We start from the raw sequence: 16,514 nt of genomic DNA on the forward strand, positions 1-16,514 counted from the left end.
ATAGAATTAACTGATTTTGCTTCATAAAGTCGAATGAAACCTGCTGAATAATGTTACGTTAACATATTGAATTACATACCACTTTGTAGGTTTCTATATACTTGCATATAAAAATTTAAAAATGTGACATTTCGAAATCTAACATTAAATACTGTACAACTACTGGCTTCCGGTAGACTTTTGCGATATTAGTTTGTAGTTTCTTTGATTAGATGATGTTAAATAAAAGATCTAAATTATGTTCATATAGTTTTTTTGTATTATTATTATTATTATTATTATTATTATTATTATTATTATTATTATTATTATTATTATTGTGTCTCAATCCTATAATTCTAGGTGATGCAAAACTTTTGGCCAGAACTGTAAGTTCTCAAGCAGGGTATTCATTTCACTAAGAGCACAGTTATTGAATAAGTACAGCATACTGCATTGCATTATTTGGAACATTTTCTAAATTAAATGAAATTAGATCTTTTTTTTATTTGTATTTTTTTTTACGAAACGCACATCCTATGTTAAGTGCATTTTCACTAAGGCTTGTTTAGCTGCAGTTGTTTTTCAGGAGAGAAGAGAGGGTGGGAGAACGGAAACAGACGAGAGAAAAGGGGGAGATGGAAAGAGAATGTCTCTGTTGATTAAGAGACGTTAGGGGAAGAAAACGAAAAAAACAATAATCTGCCAATCCAGCATCTATCAGCATTAAAAAGATAAACGTCTGTCTTTGTGTTCAGGAAGTTGCTGAGCGCTGGTTGTTTTTAGGTGGCTGAGTTGACAGGCTCTTTATTTCCGTGTGGGGGTTTGTTTGCTCGGCCGAACCCGAACTGCTGCCTGCTCCATTCCAGACTCCTCAGGGGTGGTAGGAAGTGCTGAGCTCGGCACAAACTGTGTGCGATGCTTCACCTCGATGCAATGAGGTGTCTCTGTGTTAAAAGGCCCTATATATCAGCTGCTGCATTTAAGAACAATTTTTGCAGCTGAAGCGACATTTTTCTCTGAAATGCAAGGCTGGTATCAAGGGGATGCACTATTCCTTTGTCTGTTAAGCTTTCTTTTTTATTTAGTCAATTTTATAGAATGATGGCAGATTGACATATTCATATAAAGAATGCCTTTTAATACAAAATAGTTGAAGATATACATACCGATTTCATGTAAACATTCCCTTACAAATTACATATTAATTCATTGCCAGCTGTGTGGAGGATTTACTTTATCAATCAAACCATACTTACTAAAGAGATGTTCAATGTAGCTGTACCATTGTGAGATGATTGCAGCATTCAGTTCAATCATGTTGCTTGACTGAGCAATGGAAATAGAGATGTAAAACCCAGATTACCATAAACACAATGTAAGAAGTACTGCATTGAACCAGTGACAGCCGTCCTGCACCATATCTTCAGAGCTGTCAGTCTGACACCTTTCAGAAACTGAACGAGGCACCAAACTGGCTGTGTAAACGTTATCTGTGGCAGCTCAGCTGGGTTGTCTGAAGCCCCTTACACACTGGTACTTCTACTCGGGTCCGGACCTGGGTTCTGGCTACCCGGGTCACAATCCTGCGTTGTGTGAAACCACGTACCTGGGTTGTACCTGGGTTAACCCGGGTCCCAACGACCCACCTCAGGATGACCCGGGTTGAGCGAGACAAAATGCGTGACAGCCGACAAAATAACAAACAGCCACGCGTTTTTGTTTATTCTGTTTAGCCGTATTTTTGTTGCTTGAGACACGCCATGAGCCAGATTGCAGCAGGGATGTAGAAACATTTAATTTAATCAACATTTGGGCCAACGGTTCAATCCAGAGAAGCTTGGATGGAAGCGTCCGTAGCAAGCTGCTTCTGGGGCATTGATACGCGTATTGTTTATGTGTGTCTGTCACCCAGGTCAACCCTGCTTTATCAAAAGCAGTGTGAAAGCTTAGGTACAGTGCTGTATCTTGAAAGTGTCCCTTCATTCAAGGCAAATAGCCCATGAAACATTTGAACAGTTTGAACCTACGAGATCCATTGGAAACTGCTCCTGTGCTTGACTTGCAGATGCTTTGAGGCTCAGCTGAGACCCATCTGACTTGTGATGGGTCTCAGCTGACGAATATCCATTCATTTTGGTTCCAGAACCACATGTCGTACTGTTCTCTTAGAATCAAGCTTTTAACTCTTCAGCGTGGGTGAGGATAGTGTGGGCACTGCAGCAGAACATTCATCTGGCCTCCTTAGAGGCTGGTCCCTCCTGGGCAGACTGGAGTTACAGTATAGCCTGTGCAGGGAAATAAGCACAATGATAGATAAGCTGTCTTTAGTCTCCAGCCCTGTTTAATCAGACACCTTTCAGGGGCATTTATTTAATCACTTGACTGGCTTTTGCGCGTTCCTATGGAAACCAGAAAAGGGGTCTGGTTCCATGAAAGGATTGGCTCTGTGAGATCAACAGGGCGGTGCAGATTCTGACAGTGAAGCAGAAAGCCTTTATTACAGAACCGAAGCTCTGTTGTATATCCTGTAAAAGCTTAGTCGTGAATGTGGCAACTTTATGGTAAAATCTACTGGCCATATTATAATTGAAGGTTGCATTTGACGACCGGGTGACCTGATCTGAACCACCCTGGTTTCACTAATAAATGTTCAAACGTTAACTTATTGTGTTGAAGTGAGGATGTCCACATTAGGGACAATGTGGAACTCACCCCATCGTATGACTACAACATACTGTAATAATTAATCTCAGCATCATACAAGTAGCTATTAACATTTTTTTCCTACGATTAAACATTCATCATGGTACTCTGATTTAAGGTTTAATATTTATGTAGCTATAATAATAATAATAATAATTATTATTATTATTATTATTATTATTATTATTATTATTATTATTATTATTATTATGCAATCGTTGTACACATGAAAAACTTTAACATGCATTAGTAGAACCATACAGCTGTTTTATATTTACTAATAACTTTTGGGTTCATCACTGAATAAAACTGTGATGCCATGTTGCTGGTGTGTTTGGGTTCGTGGTTGCTAAGCAAATGGCATATGTTCCATAGTGCACAAAATGGATGATTGTTCAGTTGCAATGTCTTTGCACACTGCCCGCCTGATGAAAGCCATATTCTTTATGTAGAAAGACAGTAGTGAATGATTGGCATTATTTAAAACGTGTTGCCAAAACCCACGTTTATCAGTGTAAAAAATTTAAAACAGAATCTTCTAAATAGGTAACCATGGATTTTATTTGGTTATTATCGGTTAAGACCAAAAACTGCAAGCCCTGCATATAACTTAATTTGGGTTGAATTATCTCAATTATGGTTGGGCAGTGTGGATGGCTGTGTGATGTGGTTGGGCAGTGATGTTCTCTATGGCAGTGTGAATGGCTGTGTGGTGTTCAGCTGGTCAGTGCAAATGGCTATGTGATGTTCTGGTAGGTCAGTATTAAACTTGCCGCATTTATCTGCACACAGGATTGATTACACTACAGAAAGACAGCTTTATTTAGAAACAGCCAGTTTTTCACAGACACCCCACTGCTCATGTCTGCACTAATGGTGTTAAAATGGAAGAATCATCTGTATGTGCTATCAATTCTCTCGCAGCTTTCAAGGTAGCTTGCTTTGTTGGAGAAGATTTAGTGTAAAACCGTTTGTGTTTCACTGATTATCTTCCTAAAACACATTGTGTGAAAAGCTGTTTGCTGTAACTTTACTGGAAATAGTGGCCTGATGACATCAATATATTCAGATCTAGCCAATGCACGAGCAAATGTGCCTCCCTCTGCTCTTCTGAACAGAGCTTTTTAAAAGCGCCCTGATTCAGTCCTCCCCCATTATCTATGACATTTGCCACCAGCAAGTAATAATCCATAATCACAATTTATTTCAGACTCTCAGTGGTCCTTTGACTCGACTTGCTGGCTGGATTCCGGTCCTTTTTAATCTCCTTTATTCTGATGTTTGACATTTTCTTGACAGTGACATATATTTTCGGAAGTGGGTATTCAAACTACAGAAGTCTGGATATTTATCTTGCCACTCGCATGTCTTGCTGAAATGTAAGATCACCCACTGATCCCTGATGTATGCATCACGTACAGTAGTTCACTATGGTACTATTAGCATTTTGCTATATAGGTGTCGCTGGTCCCGCTCGATCTGGTAGTATTGTTATTCAGCGCTGTCCATGTCAGTATTTTTAATATAATACTACCTATGGCATTTGTATACAGTGGTCTGTTTAAGTTTATTTCAATCAGGTGGTTAAATGTACCTTATATGAGGTGCAGGATGCAGGATTTCTGAATCTGCGCTACAGCATGCTTGCAGGCTATAGAGGGAACATCCTTTAATGGGTGAACAACCATTAAATAAAACCAACTGTTTTCCTTCCTGACTTTTAATGCCGTAATAATTCAAACAAATAATTTCAAATGGAATGCTATCAGCCACCCGCTGTTTAGTAAATAACAGTGCGCACTGTATTGGCAGGCTCTATCTACAGCCTCTGTGTCAAAAAGGGGGATAACTAATAAACGAGAGCCAGAAATAGACACTCTCTAAGGATTGATCCTAATGTGAGAGGAGCAACGAGGCATATGGCTGCATGCTGAGGGGTAAAGCCAAGACATTACACAGCGGTACATCAAAGTCTTGGTGCAGAAACATCTGAATTGTCTGTTTTTATATATTTTTTTTTTATTTTGAAGAGAATGAAACCCAGGCTGATCTCTCTTTCTTTGAAAGGGTTTGTGAACACATTGTAAATTGTACATGAGCCCCAGTCTGACCACAATTCAGTCTTGAAAAGCACGCTCTTTTTTTAATGCTTTTGTTATTGACTTTATCTCCCCCCTCACATGTGTTCAATCTTCAATCTGACACCTTTTTATTACATTTTTTGTTATCAAAAAGCCAGTATCACCTTTACTGGTAGGGGTCCTTGGCTTTAGGCTAATCTTGCTAGGGAAATAATTAAAAAGGCATTCACTTTCATACATCTTATTGAAGATTTTTCTTTTTTTTTTTACTTGAAGGATCCTTTAAAAACAAATCAAGAGGAAATAATTCAATTGTTCTTGTCCTTTTCTAAATTCAGACCAAGGCCCAGCAGTAAATACTGTCGATGAATTTTGACATCAATATTATTAGTAGGTTTGCGCATGCTGCAGTGTTTCGGATCCATCATCTGTACGCACTGCTGTTTTGTGAATGACCTTGCTGTAAAAAAGCAAACATTCAAGACCACTTACCAAGACCCCAGGAATGTTACCAAACACTAGAGAGTGACGGTGCATGATCACTTTGGTGTTGTTGTTTTGCTTTGACAAGCTGCAGTCTCATTAAGTGTACTGCATAGAATGAAAAGTAACAGCAGTGTGGAGTAGCGGTTAGGGGTCTGGACTCTTGACCGGAGGGTTGTGGGTTCAATCCCTGGTAGGGGACACTGCTGCTGTACCCTTGAGCAAGGTACTTTACCTAGATTGCTCCAGTAAAAACCCAACCGTATAAATGGGTAATTGTATGTAAAAATAACGTGATATCTTGTAATAATTGTAAGTTGCCCTGCTCTGATAAATAATAATAATAATAATAATAACAGCGAAAGTAATGGGACATTGATCACAGTGCAGACTGGAGCAGTGCATTGTGGAGCTCATTCAGTGAATCAGGGTGGGATATTGATCATGGTGTAGACGGAGCAGTGCAGTATCCATCAGCCTGTGAAACATCTGAGGGGCGTGTGTTTTCAAGAGCGTTTACCGGACTCTCTCGTTAATTCCCAAGTGTGATAAAGCATAGGTAAGGTAAGGTAAAGGATAAAAAACATGCCAAACCAGAATATGATAAATGCATAGGATAACCATGGAAAAGCATGGGAACACTGCAGTAGTAACGTGTTATAGACTCTCAAAGAGAAGTGGTTAAGAAGGGGTGCCTATAACAGTGACTCAGAACAGTGTGCTTCCCAAGCGTATTTCTTATTCTTTAACTCCCACCTTGTCTATATGCTGCAAAGAAATCAGTAGTTGTATGGATGGCTTTTTCTTGTTTTCTGCTTGGAGATTAACCTTGCACTTATGAACAGTGCCAATATCTTCCCATAATGAGCCATTGTCTTTGTTTTCTTTGATTTGCACATTCTGCCATTTCCAAACTGAGCAAATACCTCTTCACTATCCACCTGGAGGAGTCCAAAGTAAAAACTAAACTCAGTCAGCATTCCAACAACAGTAATTGCTAAAGTGGTCCCTGGAGGAGACGGAGCAGCTGTATCTGCTCAATGAAAAATCAATGAAACGTGAGACGGAGCCCATGAATCAGAATGTTGACAGATAGGCAGATACTATTCCGTGATTAGTTTAATCGTGCTGTGGGATGCACACCTTGAGGCTCTTTCTTCAGTTTCTTTGAGCCTGCATGTTCACTGCAAGGACATTTCGTCACTTGATGACCTTCGCTGGCGCATGCATATTTCGATCACAGAGTGAAAGCCGGATGTGATCATAATTTTGAATGAAGCGCTCGTTCGTTTCGTGGAGACAATGGCATTGAGCAAACCATCCACGATTAATAAACAAAAGTATGAGGCTCTTTTTTCTGTAACAAATCTCTTACACACTGTACTGTACAAGGCGAGCAACCTCAAACGTCATTATGACACTAATCACAACAAATGTCATCTGAATATCCTCCTGGATAAGACTTGAGGAGAAACAAGCTGGCCTCTTTAAAAACACGCCTCAGCAGTCAGCAGATGCTCCTTTTGGAGTTCAGTAAAGAGGCTGATGTAACGACTCAAGCGAGTTTTGTATGGCATGGAATATCGCTCGTGCCAAACGTCCATATTCAGATTAATGAATCTTTTTATAAAATTGGAGCGTTAGACTAGAGAATGCATGTTTAAATGTTATATTGCAGGTCAAAAATGTATATTATAATTACATATGACTTACATCTCGTCATGAGCAAGTACTATAATCCCTTTCAAAATAAATAATATGATGGGGTCCCGAGAGGCTCATCCAGTTGAAATGCTGCCACTGGGAGCGCAGGATGAGTCACACAGCTTGGACAGCGCTGGTTCGCGTCCGATCTGTGCAAAGAGGCTGAACTTTGCTGTGGACTCCAAAGAGGGCATCACATTGACTTAGGGGTGGGGGGGATGGGAAACCGGCAGGTACTCATTCTGTTCTCTGTGATTGCTTGGCGTAAAAACAATTCTGGCTTTAGGCTTGTGAGATCGGAGGACGCTCACACGCCCTCAGAACGTCTGTGCTGTGCGGGGACTTGCTGCGGTGAGGAGAAAAAACATAATTGGACATTCCAAATTGGGGGGAAAAATAAATAAAAATAATAATTGGTCACTCTAAATTAAAAAAAAAAAAATCATTTACTGATAATTGGTTTATTAAAAATAATAATAACAATAAGTAAGTAAATAAATAAATAAATAAATAAATAAATAATGTGCATTTGTCATCCACAAAGCTCTTAAAATATTTGGTGAAATCCGGGCAGTTATAGTATTTTGCTTCATAATAACCAAATATATTTTATTTAAAGTGCGTAATACATACAGTATAAAGAGAACTAATGGAAAAACACTGTAGTTTTACATTTAAAGTTGAATACACTGTAGATCTACAGTACAATAAAAATGGCATAGAAACTGTGTAAGTCTCTGCAAGGCTCTCCCTTATTCTTGTGTTTTACAGTGTGTGTCTCGCGGCTCTCAGCCATATCGAAATGTTGGTATGTGGCTCGCAGGGTCGGGAAGTTTGTGTTCTCTGTTGTTGTTGCTGGTTAGTTCATAGCTGAAAATAGCTAAACAAGAAGAAAAATAACCTCTTTAGAAACTGCAAACTTAATACACTGCAAGACGGTTACTATTGTAAATGCGCATGCTAGTTTTGCAGGTTCTCCATCCTTGGTTATACTATGCATTTGCCATAGTTTACCATGTTTTTAAATATGCTTTACCATACCTTGCTATTCTTTACCATGCTTACCTATGCTTTACCATGCTTTCTATACTCTAGTACAGTTTGCTTTGCTTTTACTGTGGTAGTCTTTCATAAGGAACACTCCTCATATGCACTGAATCTAACACACCGTTGAAACTGCAGGACAGTATATGGTGCTGCTTTTTCTAGCATTGGTTGCTACAGTATATTGTGTTTTTGTAGCAAGTGATGAGCATGTTGCTTAAGTGGGTCTGTGTGTTCTGGACCCCAGTGTCCTCCCAGCTTGAGCATAAAGGCATGTTTTTGACTTCCGTTCTGCAGCCCGTTTACAGACAGGCCGGGCGTGCCAATGTTAATAAAAGAAAAATGATGCTCTTTATCATCAGACGATTAATCAAGCAAAGTGCATCAATTAAATGCAATTGCTTAGTCATTATTAATTATCCATTCTGGAATGTGCTGCACAGCTTTTTTTTTTTTTTTTTTAACAGCCTTAGCAATACCGGCTTTTTCAAACTGGAGTTTCATTTCCACACGAGAGCCGAGGTGCCTAATTCATTTTAAAACTGTAAAAAAAAAAAACACTGCTCCATTTTAAACAGACTTACAGCCTCTGGAAAAGCTCCTTAAGCTTCCACCAAAGGCCAGCCCAGAGGAAGTCATTTGTAACAATTCTCAGCTTTTCCTCTTCCAATAGGAAATCATTCCGATAAGTAGTGTCTGGTATTATTAGTTATTGAGGGAGTTCACGGCACCTGACAGCAGTGCTGATGAATGCTGAAGTAAGCATTTCTGCTGACGATGTCAATGTTTTTACCCGCAATCAACTGATATTTAATGGTCCTTCATCGTTAATAGTGAAATATGACACTGATGGATCTGCTGGCCCAGTCCCTCTACCTGGGCGGTAGGGAGAGTGTTCAGACATCGAGGAGCGATTTTCAAGTCTTTATGACTTCAAAGTGAGGAATTCACCTGTTACTAAGTTACAAAACTGGAAATGTACACATCCTGTGTTTCATGCAAGTCCTTTTAAAGCACCTGTTTATTATTCATTTCATACCTCGATAGGATTTCTTTTTTTTACTTCCTTCTCTACTGCTGTCTCCAGAGCCACCCAGTCCTATTTTGTTATTAAAATATTCATATGGCTTGAAATAGAACCTAGCTGTCAAAAATGTGTTCTGTACTGTGTGGATGAAGCTCATTGCCACGAAAACTCATAAAGATTTGAATCTAAAGCCCCTTAGTTTAGTGACCATGTACCACCTGCGATTTAGAAGGAAGGAAAAATAGAAAGAAAGCCCTTGAAGATCGGGGGAAACTCTCTTAAGAAGAGAGAGATCATCCTACACTTCAATAAGGGAAGCTGCATGTTCTTCTAAGCTGGAGAGTCTCATCACGGTGCCCTGGAAGCACGCGTGGAGCCTGAAAACCATTTCACACCAGCCAGATTCTCACCCCCTGAGGAGAAAAGCTAGTGTGTAAACCTAGGCCCCCCAAGAGAGGGGTTTTAAAAACGTTGCTGTTGGTTTTATATCACCATTTAAGAGGTTCATATGTTTCAAAATCATGTATTGATTACTGCATCAAACTGCAGTATCATAAGCAACAAAGATCACTATGCAAAGCTGTAGGCCTGCAGCTGTCTCTGAGCTGTCAGAGTTTATTGATTGTCATATGCTTGTTCCCGGGACGCAGCTCGCCTCCTGTCCCCTGTCGCTCCTCATTGGGTTGCTCCTCATTGGGTTGCTCCTCACTGGGTTGCTCCTCATTGGCACTGTAATGGTTAAAGGGCGTGCTGTGCTTGTCCAGTCCGATAGCCCGTGTGTCCATTGATGGCTGGGATAAATAATACATTCTGCAATGCGGGAGGGTAGAATGAATTCTGATACAGTGCTCTGCTAACACCTCTAATTAATATTGATGTGAATATTCATCTGAATTGGAATGTCTGCAGGACTGTAGGAGCACAAGGGTTTGATTGAACTGAGTCAGAGTGTGGGCTGATTAAGCAATTAACTAAAAACGCACTTTCTCGTTCTTCATGAAAAGCAGTAATATCAATCCTACATAGCTCTCTACCTACATTTATAAATCAACATGTGAGTTTATCATTTATCATCTATCACCATTAAGGGTTTGTCAGACAACTTATCCTGTGTACAGATGTCATCCCAAAACTTTTTTTTATTTTTTTTATTTTCAGCAGTAGTTTCGGATCTACTTACAAGACAACATGTACTAGCACTAATGGATTGGATTAACAGTTCAAAACCATTTATATCTGCATTTTTTAATTATTTATTTAGTTTTACTCATAGCCTGTACATAGCGTCTTGCCCTCCCTTTTCACCTTTTATACCGCTGCGAAAAGATAGCAATTTCTACAAAGCGTTTCATGCACAGTGAACATGTTAATAAGATGCAAATCAAATCGAGGTCAGTGAGGGTTCAGTGTTTTTAACGAGCTTCCACTTACCAGATGCATTATCAAACACACAGCCCTTGCCTGACCTAAAGTTTGAGGAAGCGGCTGCTTTTTTAATTGGACTGTTGATGAAATGAGAGAACCTGTGTTTCTGCTGGGAGTCGGTATTTTTCCACAAGAGAGCCCAGTCCCTTTCCAACGCGTGGCTATTTCCTGTTATCATAGGCTTGGCTGTTTTCCTAACTGTAGTCAGAAGGACCAAAATTGCTCCCTTGCTTTTAAGTTACTTTGAAGTGGGCCTTTGTTGTTGCCTTAGACCATGGGAGGCCAACCATGGGAGGCCAACCCTGGTCCGGGAGAGCCACATTCCTGCTTTCTGGGTATCATCAAGACCTGTTGTGTTGTGTTGACCAATTAAGAAAATAATTGGTTCATGAAGTAATTGAGAACTCAGGTGGAAGGACCCTGAGGCTCTTCGAAAAAATGAAACTTTTATTTCAAATAAAGAACAATTCAAGTACTCGGCTTGCCCTAAGAGGTTGGTAATGACAGTGAGACGTTTTCATTCTGCTTGGCTTCCCCTGTAAATGCTTTCCTTCTGTGTTTCTCCATGGGAAGGTAATGAACTGTGCATCTGCTTGTCTGCAAGAGAAATTATTGATGCTGTGGGTTTTAGTGCCGGCTGGCCAGGGCATCATTAGATAAGATTTGAGAGGTGAGGACCTTACCTCGAAGCATTTGCAAACTCGCTTTAGTTTAGTCTTTGATTATCCCCTGCAAGGGATGCATGGATGGTGCATGTATAGTTTAAAGAGTAAGCAGCAGCAAAATACATTTTTATTATTTTTTGTCACTGTCCCCTTCCCTCTTATGTTTGCAATCAATCTTAATGGTTCTTATTACTTGAAACTTGGTAAGGACATTCTTTATTCATAATGGAGAACTGTTCCTTTTGTGGGAGCTCTTCAGACTGAAGTGACAGTGAGCTGGATGCTAGGAGTTTGCTGTGCCTTGAGGTCCTACCGTTACATTTAAATTGGACTGTATCAAATGCTGGTACTAATATACACTAAGACCTGCATTGTCTGTGTAAAACCCACCCATGCAACATGTTTCTTCTCTGGCTCTCCCAGGTGTACGAGCGAGGCACCAATGTGGATCAGTTTGTGACCCGCTTCCTGCTGAAGGAATCATCCAATCAGATTCAGTCCCTTCTGAACTCGGTGGAGAGTGCGGTTGATGCCATTGAAGAGCAGACCTCCCAGCAGACGGGGTAAGTGGTTATTATTTTATTACCGTAATTCTCATATATATAATGTGTATAACTGTGCAGAGTATTTTGTGCAACGCAAGTATACTGTGCAACTTGTATGCAATGTGCTACCAGTATATAACGTTCAGAAATTCTCCTAAAATTGTGTGTAATTTATCAAACAAGAAATCCAGATTTCAATGGAGTTTTGGTTTGCAAATGTGGGAACGAAAAACCCAGATAATTCAGATTTAATGAATTTGTTAATTAAGTGTCACCATCATCCGCGTGAGGAAGGGAGAGGAGGTGAGGGTGAGGGGGTGGAAAGAGAGAAACGGTAGAGAAATGGAAGGAGAAAGAAAGAAAGAAAGAAGGGGGCTGCAGAACCAAGACAGAGGGCAGAGGAGTGCTGCAAAGCAAACCCAATTAGTGTGGTTTTGAGGAGCGCTTGGGTACCTCTGGAGTAAGACATGAGAACAGACTCATTTAAAAAGCAGCGAGAGAAGCGCTGGATTTTTCTTGGCTTCTCTTAATGGGTTTTTTACTGGAGACATGGAGGAGAATGAGCGCTTTGCTCCTAGACTTTGAAAAGACTTTCCAGCGCTGGAGACAGCTCTGCCCTGACTGCAGGATGCTGTCATTAGTCCTGTTCAAAGCAGGGCAGTGTGTTTATGTGCAGGCGAGGGTCGTGAGGCAGGCTTTGGCAGGAATGTCTGATCTCTGTGAAGATTTTTTTTTTGTTTCTTTTTCTAGAAGTGGGCGAGTTGTTGGCTTAGATCTCAACTGTCATTGTTTGACATGTTTGGGTTTTTTTATTTCTTTTTTTGAGTATGAATTCTTTATTCATACCATATACTAGCACACTACCGAGCGAAACTATTACAGCCCTACATTTTGACAAATAGAAAATGTTATAGACAAGGACGATACTGTAATATACTAAGCATCAAAAGAAACATATTACACATTTATTTTCTAAACAGAAGAAATGTTTTTGGTTTCTTTTTAATCACTCGATCATTCATCCTTGACCATGACACGCTTGAGTGACTATGACTGACGCAGATGCACTTAATCACCTAATTACTGAGACAGTTGATTGGACACTGGATATGGAGTGATTTCAGCTGTTGAATTGCAAGCTTGAATAAAATCAATAAAGAAAATCACAGAAAAAAAACAATATGCCACGTCTGTCAAGAGAGCAGCGCCTTCGTGCGATCGGCATGTTGGAGGCTGGACTAGGGCAGCGTACTGTGGCTCGTCGTCTTGGGTGCTCACAGCCAGTGATTTCAAACCTGGCGAGACGGTATAACCAGACACACTCTGTCAATGACAGAGCCACCAACTGGGAGACCAATAGTCACAACACCTGCCCAAGACGAACAGGTCATTTTGCAGCATATTCGAGATGTCAATTGTTAATCAACACAATAAAAAGTCACTGCACCTGCTCCAAAAACAGAGTTTGTCACTTTTCGATCACATCTATGTGTCTATGTGTGCATGTGTATGTGAGTCTGTGTGCCTGTGTATATTTGTGAATGTGTTTGTGTGCTTGTGAGTCTGTGTGTATTTGTGTGTATGTGTGTGTTTTTGTGAGTGCGTGTGAGTCTGTGTGCTTGTGTACATTTGTGAGTGTGTTTGTGTGCTTGTGATTCTGTGTGTATTTGTTTGTGAGTCTGCGTGTGCGTGTGTTGGTGATTCTGTGTGTATTTGTTAGTGTCTGTGTTTGTGAGTCTGTGTGTGCAATTTTTTGGGAGTCTGTTTGTGCGTGTGTTGTTTGTGATTCTGCTTATGGAGATTATAGAAAACGATGTGTAGCCTGGCTTGGCCTCACTATGCTGGTTTCTCTCACACAGACACTACCAGAATAAAGGGGGTCACCATGTCTCGGAGGCCCGGTACGAGAACCCTGTCCATGAGTACCCCCCCAACAACAGGGTCACCGCCAGGGAGCAGAAGAGGAACATCCAGACTGGTAATGGGGCAGCTTTCTCCTCCTGTCCCGTTTCATTACAGATCGACACATCTGGCAGCAACGTCACAGTGCAGTAGATCAAGAGAGCTGGAGGTCAATCGATAGAGAGCTGCCATGGTTCTGTTTGCAAAAGAAATCTGCACAGACAGTGATGCAGAGATGTGTTTGATGAACATTGTTTTTAATAGATTTGTGCACATTAAGTTATTGGAAATTGGCTTCATTTAAATAAGGATCCAGTTCACAAAGCTCAAACTTATTTAAGTTATTTAAAGACTTTTTAAAAGTCTATTTTAATGGTTACAGCGACATCATGAAACAAGAATGTTGTTGGTTGTTTTGTTTTTTCATGGGTAATCATGTAACCCAAAGATTACCCAGTAAATCCCTGCGGGGCTCGCCTGGTAAAGGCACGTCCGCGTGGTGTGCAGGGTGAGTACTGCCGTCAGGGGAGCCAAGGTGTGCCACGTTGTTGTTCTTGGTGGCACTCCTACAGGTAGAGGAGGGAAGATCATCATATACCCCTACTGCCCAGGCAATGAGTGAGCTTGAGCAGACACCTGCAGGGCTGGCCTCTGTCCTCCAGGGGCTGGCAGCTCTCTGACATCCCCTGCCGTGCTCCTGGGTGTAAAGAAGGCATTGCCTTGGCATTGGGATCAGAGGATACACACTGACCTTCAGTTCTCCTTGGCTATTGTGAGGAGTCTCTACAGTGACACAGCATAATTGGACATTATAAATTGGGCCAAACAAGATTGGACGCTCCGAAATTGCAACAGAAATGATAAGAAGAAGGAGATGAGAAAAGTAAAAATACCATCCTGTAACCTACATTCTCCGAATCAATTACACTTTCCAGAAACTAAATCAGGCTCTGTGACTGCCTTCACTGGTTCATAAACGGCTCCTGTATTTATAAACAAATCTACTGCACACCATAGCGCTGATTTATTGTAAAGGGTCTCTAAAACTAGATTACAACCGTTGGTAAATAGATTCATTTTTTGTAAGCATTTTTTTGTGGCTTACTTTAATAAATGTTTCCTGCTAAATGTAACAGCGACTGCTGCTGCTGGGAAATTAGGTTATTTTACCTCCTTGGCTTTTGGTTGTATTATATGAACCAATAATTCAAATAGATGAATCACTGGATACGTCGTGACACAGGCAAAAAAATGTTTCAACGGGATGTTAAATATTGTGTAAAGGCAGCTAAGATAAAAAGTCTTAGCTATCGTTAGCCCACCCACCTCTACGTAAAAGTAAAAGTGCTTCTGGCTTTAGGCCTATGATTGTTCAACTGCTTTCATTTGAAGCTAATTGAATCAACTAACACAACAGTGACTTAAGTCACGTGTTGCCTCTGTGAGAAGCTCATTTTAACAGAACACTACTTAAAATGGAAAGGGAATTTGGAATTTGGAATTTGGAATTGAGTTTAAAATGGAATTGGAATTGGAATGGAAAAACAGGAATTGACACCAACTCTGGTAATAAACAGGTTTGCCATCCTTGTATGCAAAATAAAATAAAACAAATAAATAAAGATTAAGGCAAAATGCATAGTTGAACTCTGGGATGAGGTAGGCTAGTTTGTGTTACTTTGGACACAGATCTGGCACATTGGAGTTAAAGTGCTCATAAATCACAGGGAATGGGCTCCAAGCAGCACCACGCCTGAGCTGTTGTCAGTACCATTCATCACTGTAAGGAGCTCCGGCTCTCTCCTCTCAGTGGAAGATAGATGTACATCTCAAATCACTGTGGCTAGTCCTTGACATCTTTCATCCTATTGAGCGGCTGCTGAGAAACCTGTCCGATGAGCCATGCTAATCGACAGGGCAGAGCACGGCATTCTCGTCCCTTCTGTTTCATTCTGACATGTGTCACACTTGCGGTTATTAGATACGTCCCGTGATAAGCTTGGTAAAAGCTGGTCTGAAGAGATAAAGCTTGACTTTTCAAGAGTTTAGCAGCACTGGGAGATGTTGTCACTTTGTCCCAGAGGCAAATGCTACAATGAAGAGCCACAGTTCCAGGAGCATTTACACATAACCCTTATCCAAACCTTTATCTTAATCCACACAGGTGGATTAAGATAAAGGACTCTGGACTCTTGACCGGAGGGTTGTGGGTTCAATCCCTGGTATGGGACACTGCTGCTGTACCCTTGAGCAAGGTACTTTACCTAAATTGCTCCAGTAAAAACCCAACTGTATAAATGGGTAATTGTATGTAAAAATAATGTGATATCTTGTAACAATTGTAAGTCGCCCTGGATAAGGGCGTCTGCTAAGAAATAAATATTATTATTATTATTATTATTATTATTATTATTATTATTATTATTATTATTATTATTATTATTATTATTAACTAATAACAAATTGCAATTCAGTCCCCCAGTGAGACGACTGGAGCAATGTATGGGGCAGCAGTGTGGAGTAGTGGTTAGGGCTCTGGACTCTTGACCGGAGGGTTGTGGGTTCAATCCCCAGTGGGGGACACTGCTGTTGTACCCTTGAGCAAGGTACTTTACCTAGATTGCTCCAGTAAAAACCCAACTGTATAAATGGCTAATTGTATGTAAAAATAATGTGATATCTGTATAATGTGAAATAATGTATAATGTGACATCTTGTAACAATTGTAAGTCGCCCTGGATAAGGGCGTCTGCTAAGAAATAAATAATAATAATAATGTTACAACAAATGCTATTGAGAGTGTGGCCACTCCCAGGGCATTTACTGTACTCTCTTACTCTCATTTTGTTTTAGTCATTCGTACACTGCACATACCTAAAACTTTAGAGTTTTTTTTCTTAGTTAAATAAATACGTTGCAGTTTTCAACACAACTTAACAAGGCAAAGCGAAAG

General features: G+C 40.3%; 1 protein-coding gene across 2 annotated transcripts in view; it reads left to right on the forward strand.

The window, feature by feature from the left end:
- LOC117424371 (N-terminal EF-hand calcium-binding protein 2-like) overlaps positions 1-16,514 on the forward strand; it is a 64,131-nt gene that overhangs the window by 35,133 nt on the left and 12,484 nt on the right. For both annotated transcript variants that reach the window (XM_034928349.2, XM_034928348.2), the window contains exons 6-7: positions 11,538-11,677; positions 13,519-13,637. In XM_034928349.2, coding sequence (XP_034784240.2) covers positions 11,538-11,677; positions 13,519-13,637 — 259 coding nt within the window. The remainder of the gene's footprint in view (positions 1-11,537; positions 11,678-13,518; positions 13,638-16,514) is intronic.

Source organism: Acipenser ruthenus, chromosome 19 (assembly GCF_902713425.1).
Source record: "Acipenser ruthenus chromosome 19, fAciRut3.2 maternal haplotype, whole genome shotgun sequence".
NCBI lineage: Eukaryota > Metazoa > Chordata > Actinopteri > Acipenseriformes > Acipenseridae > Acipenser > Acipenser ruthenus.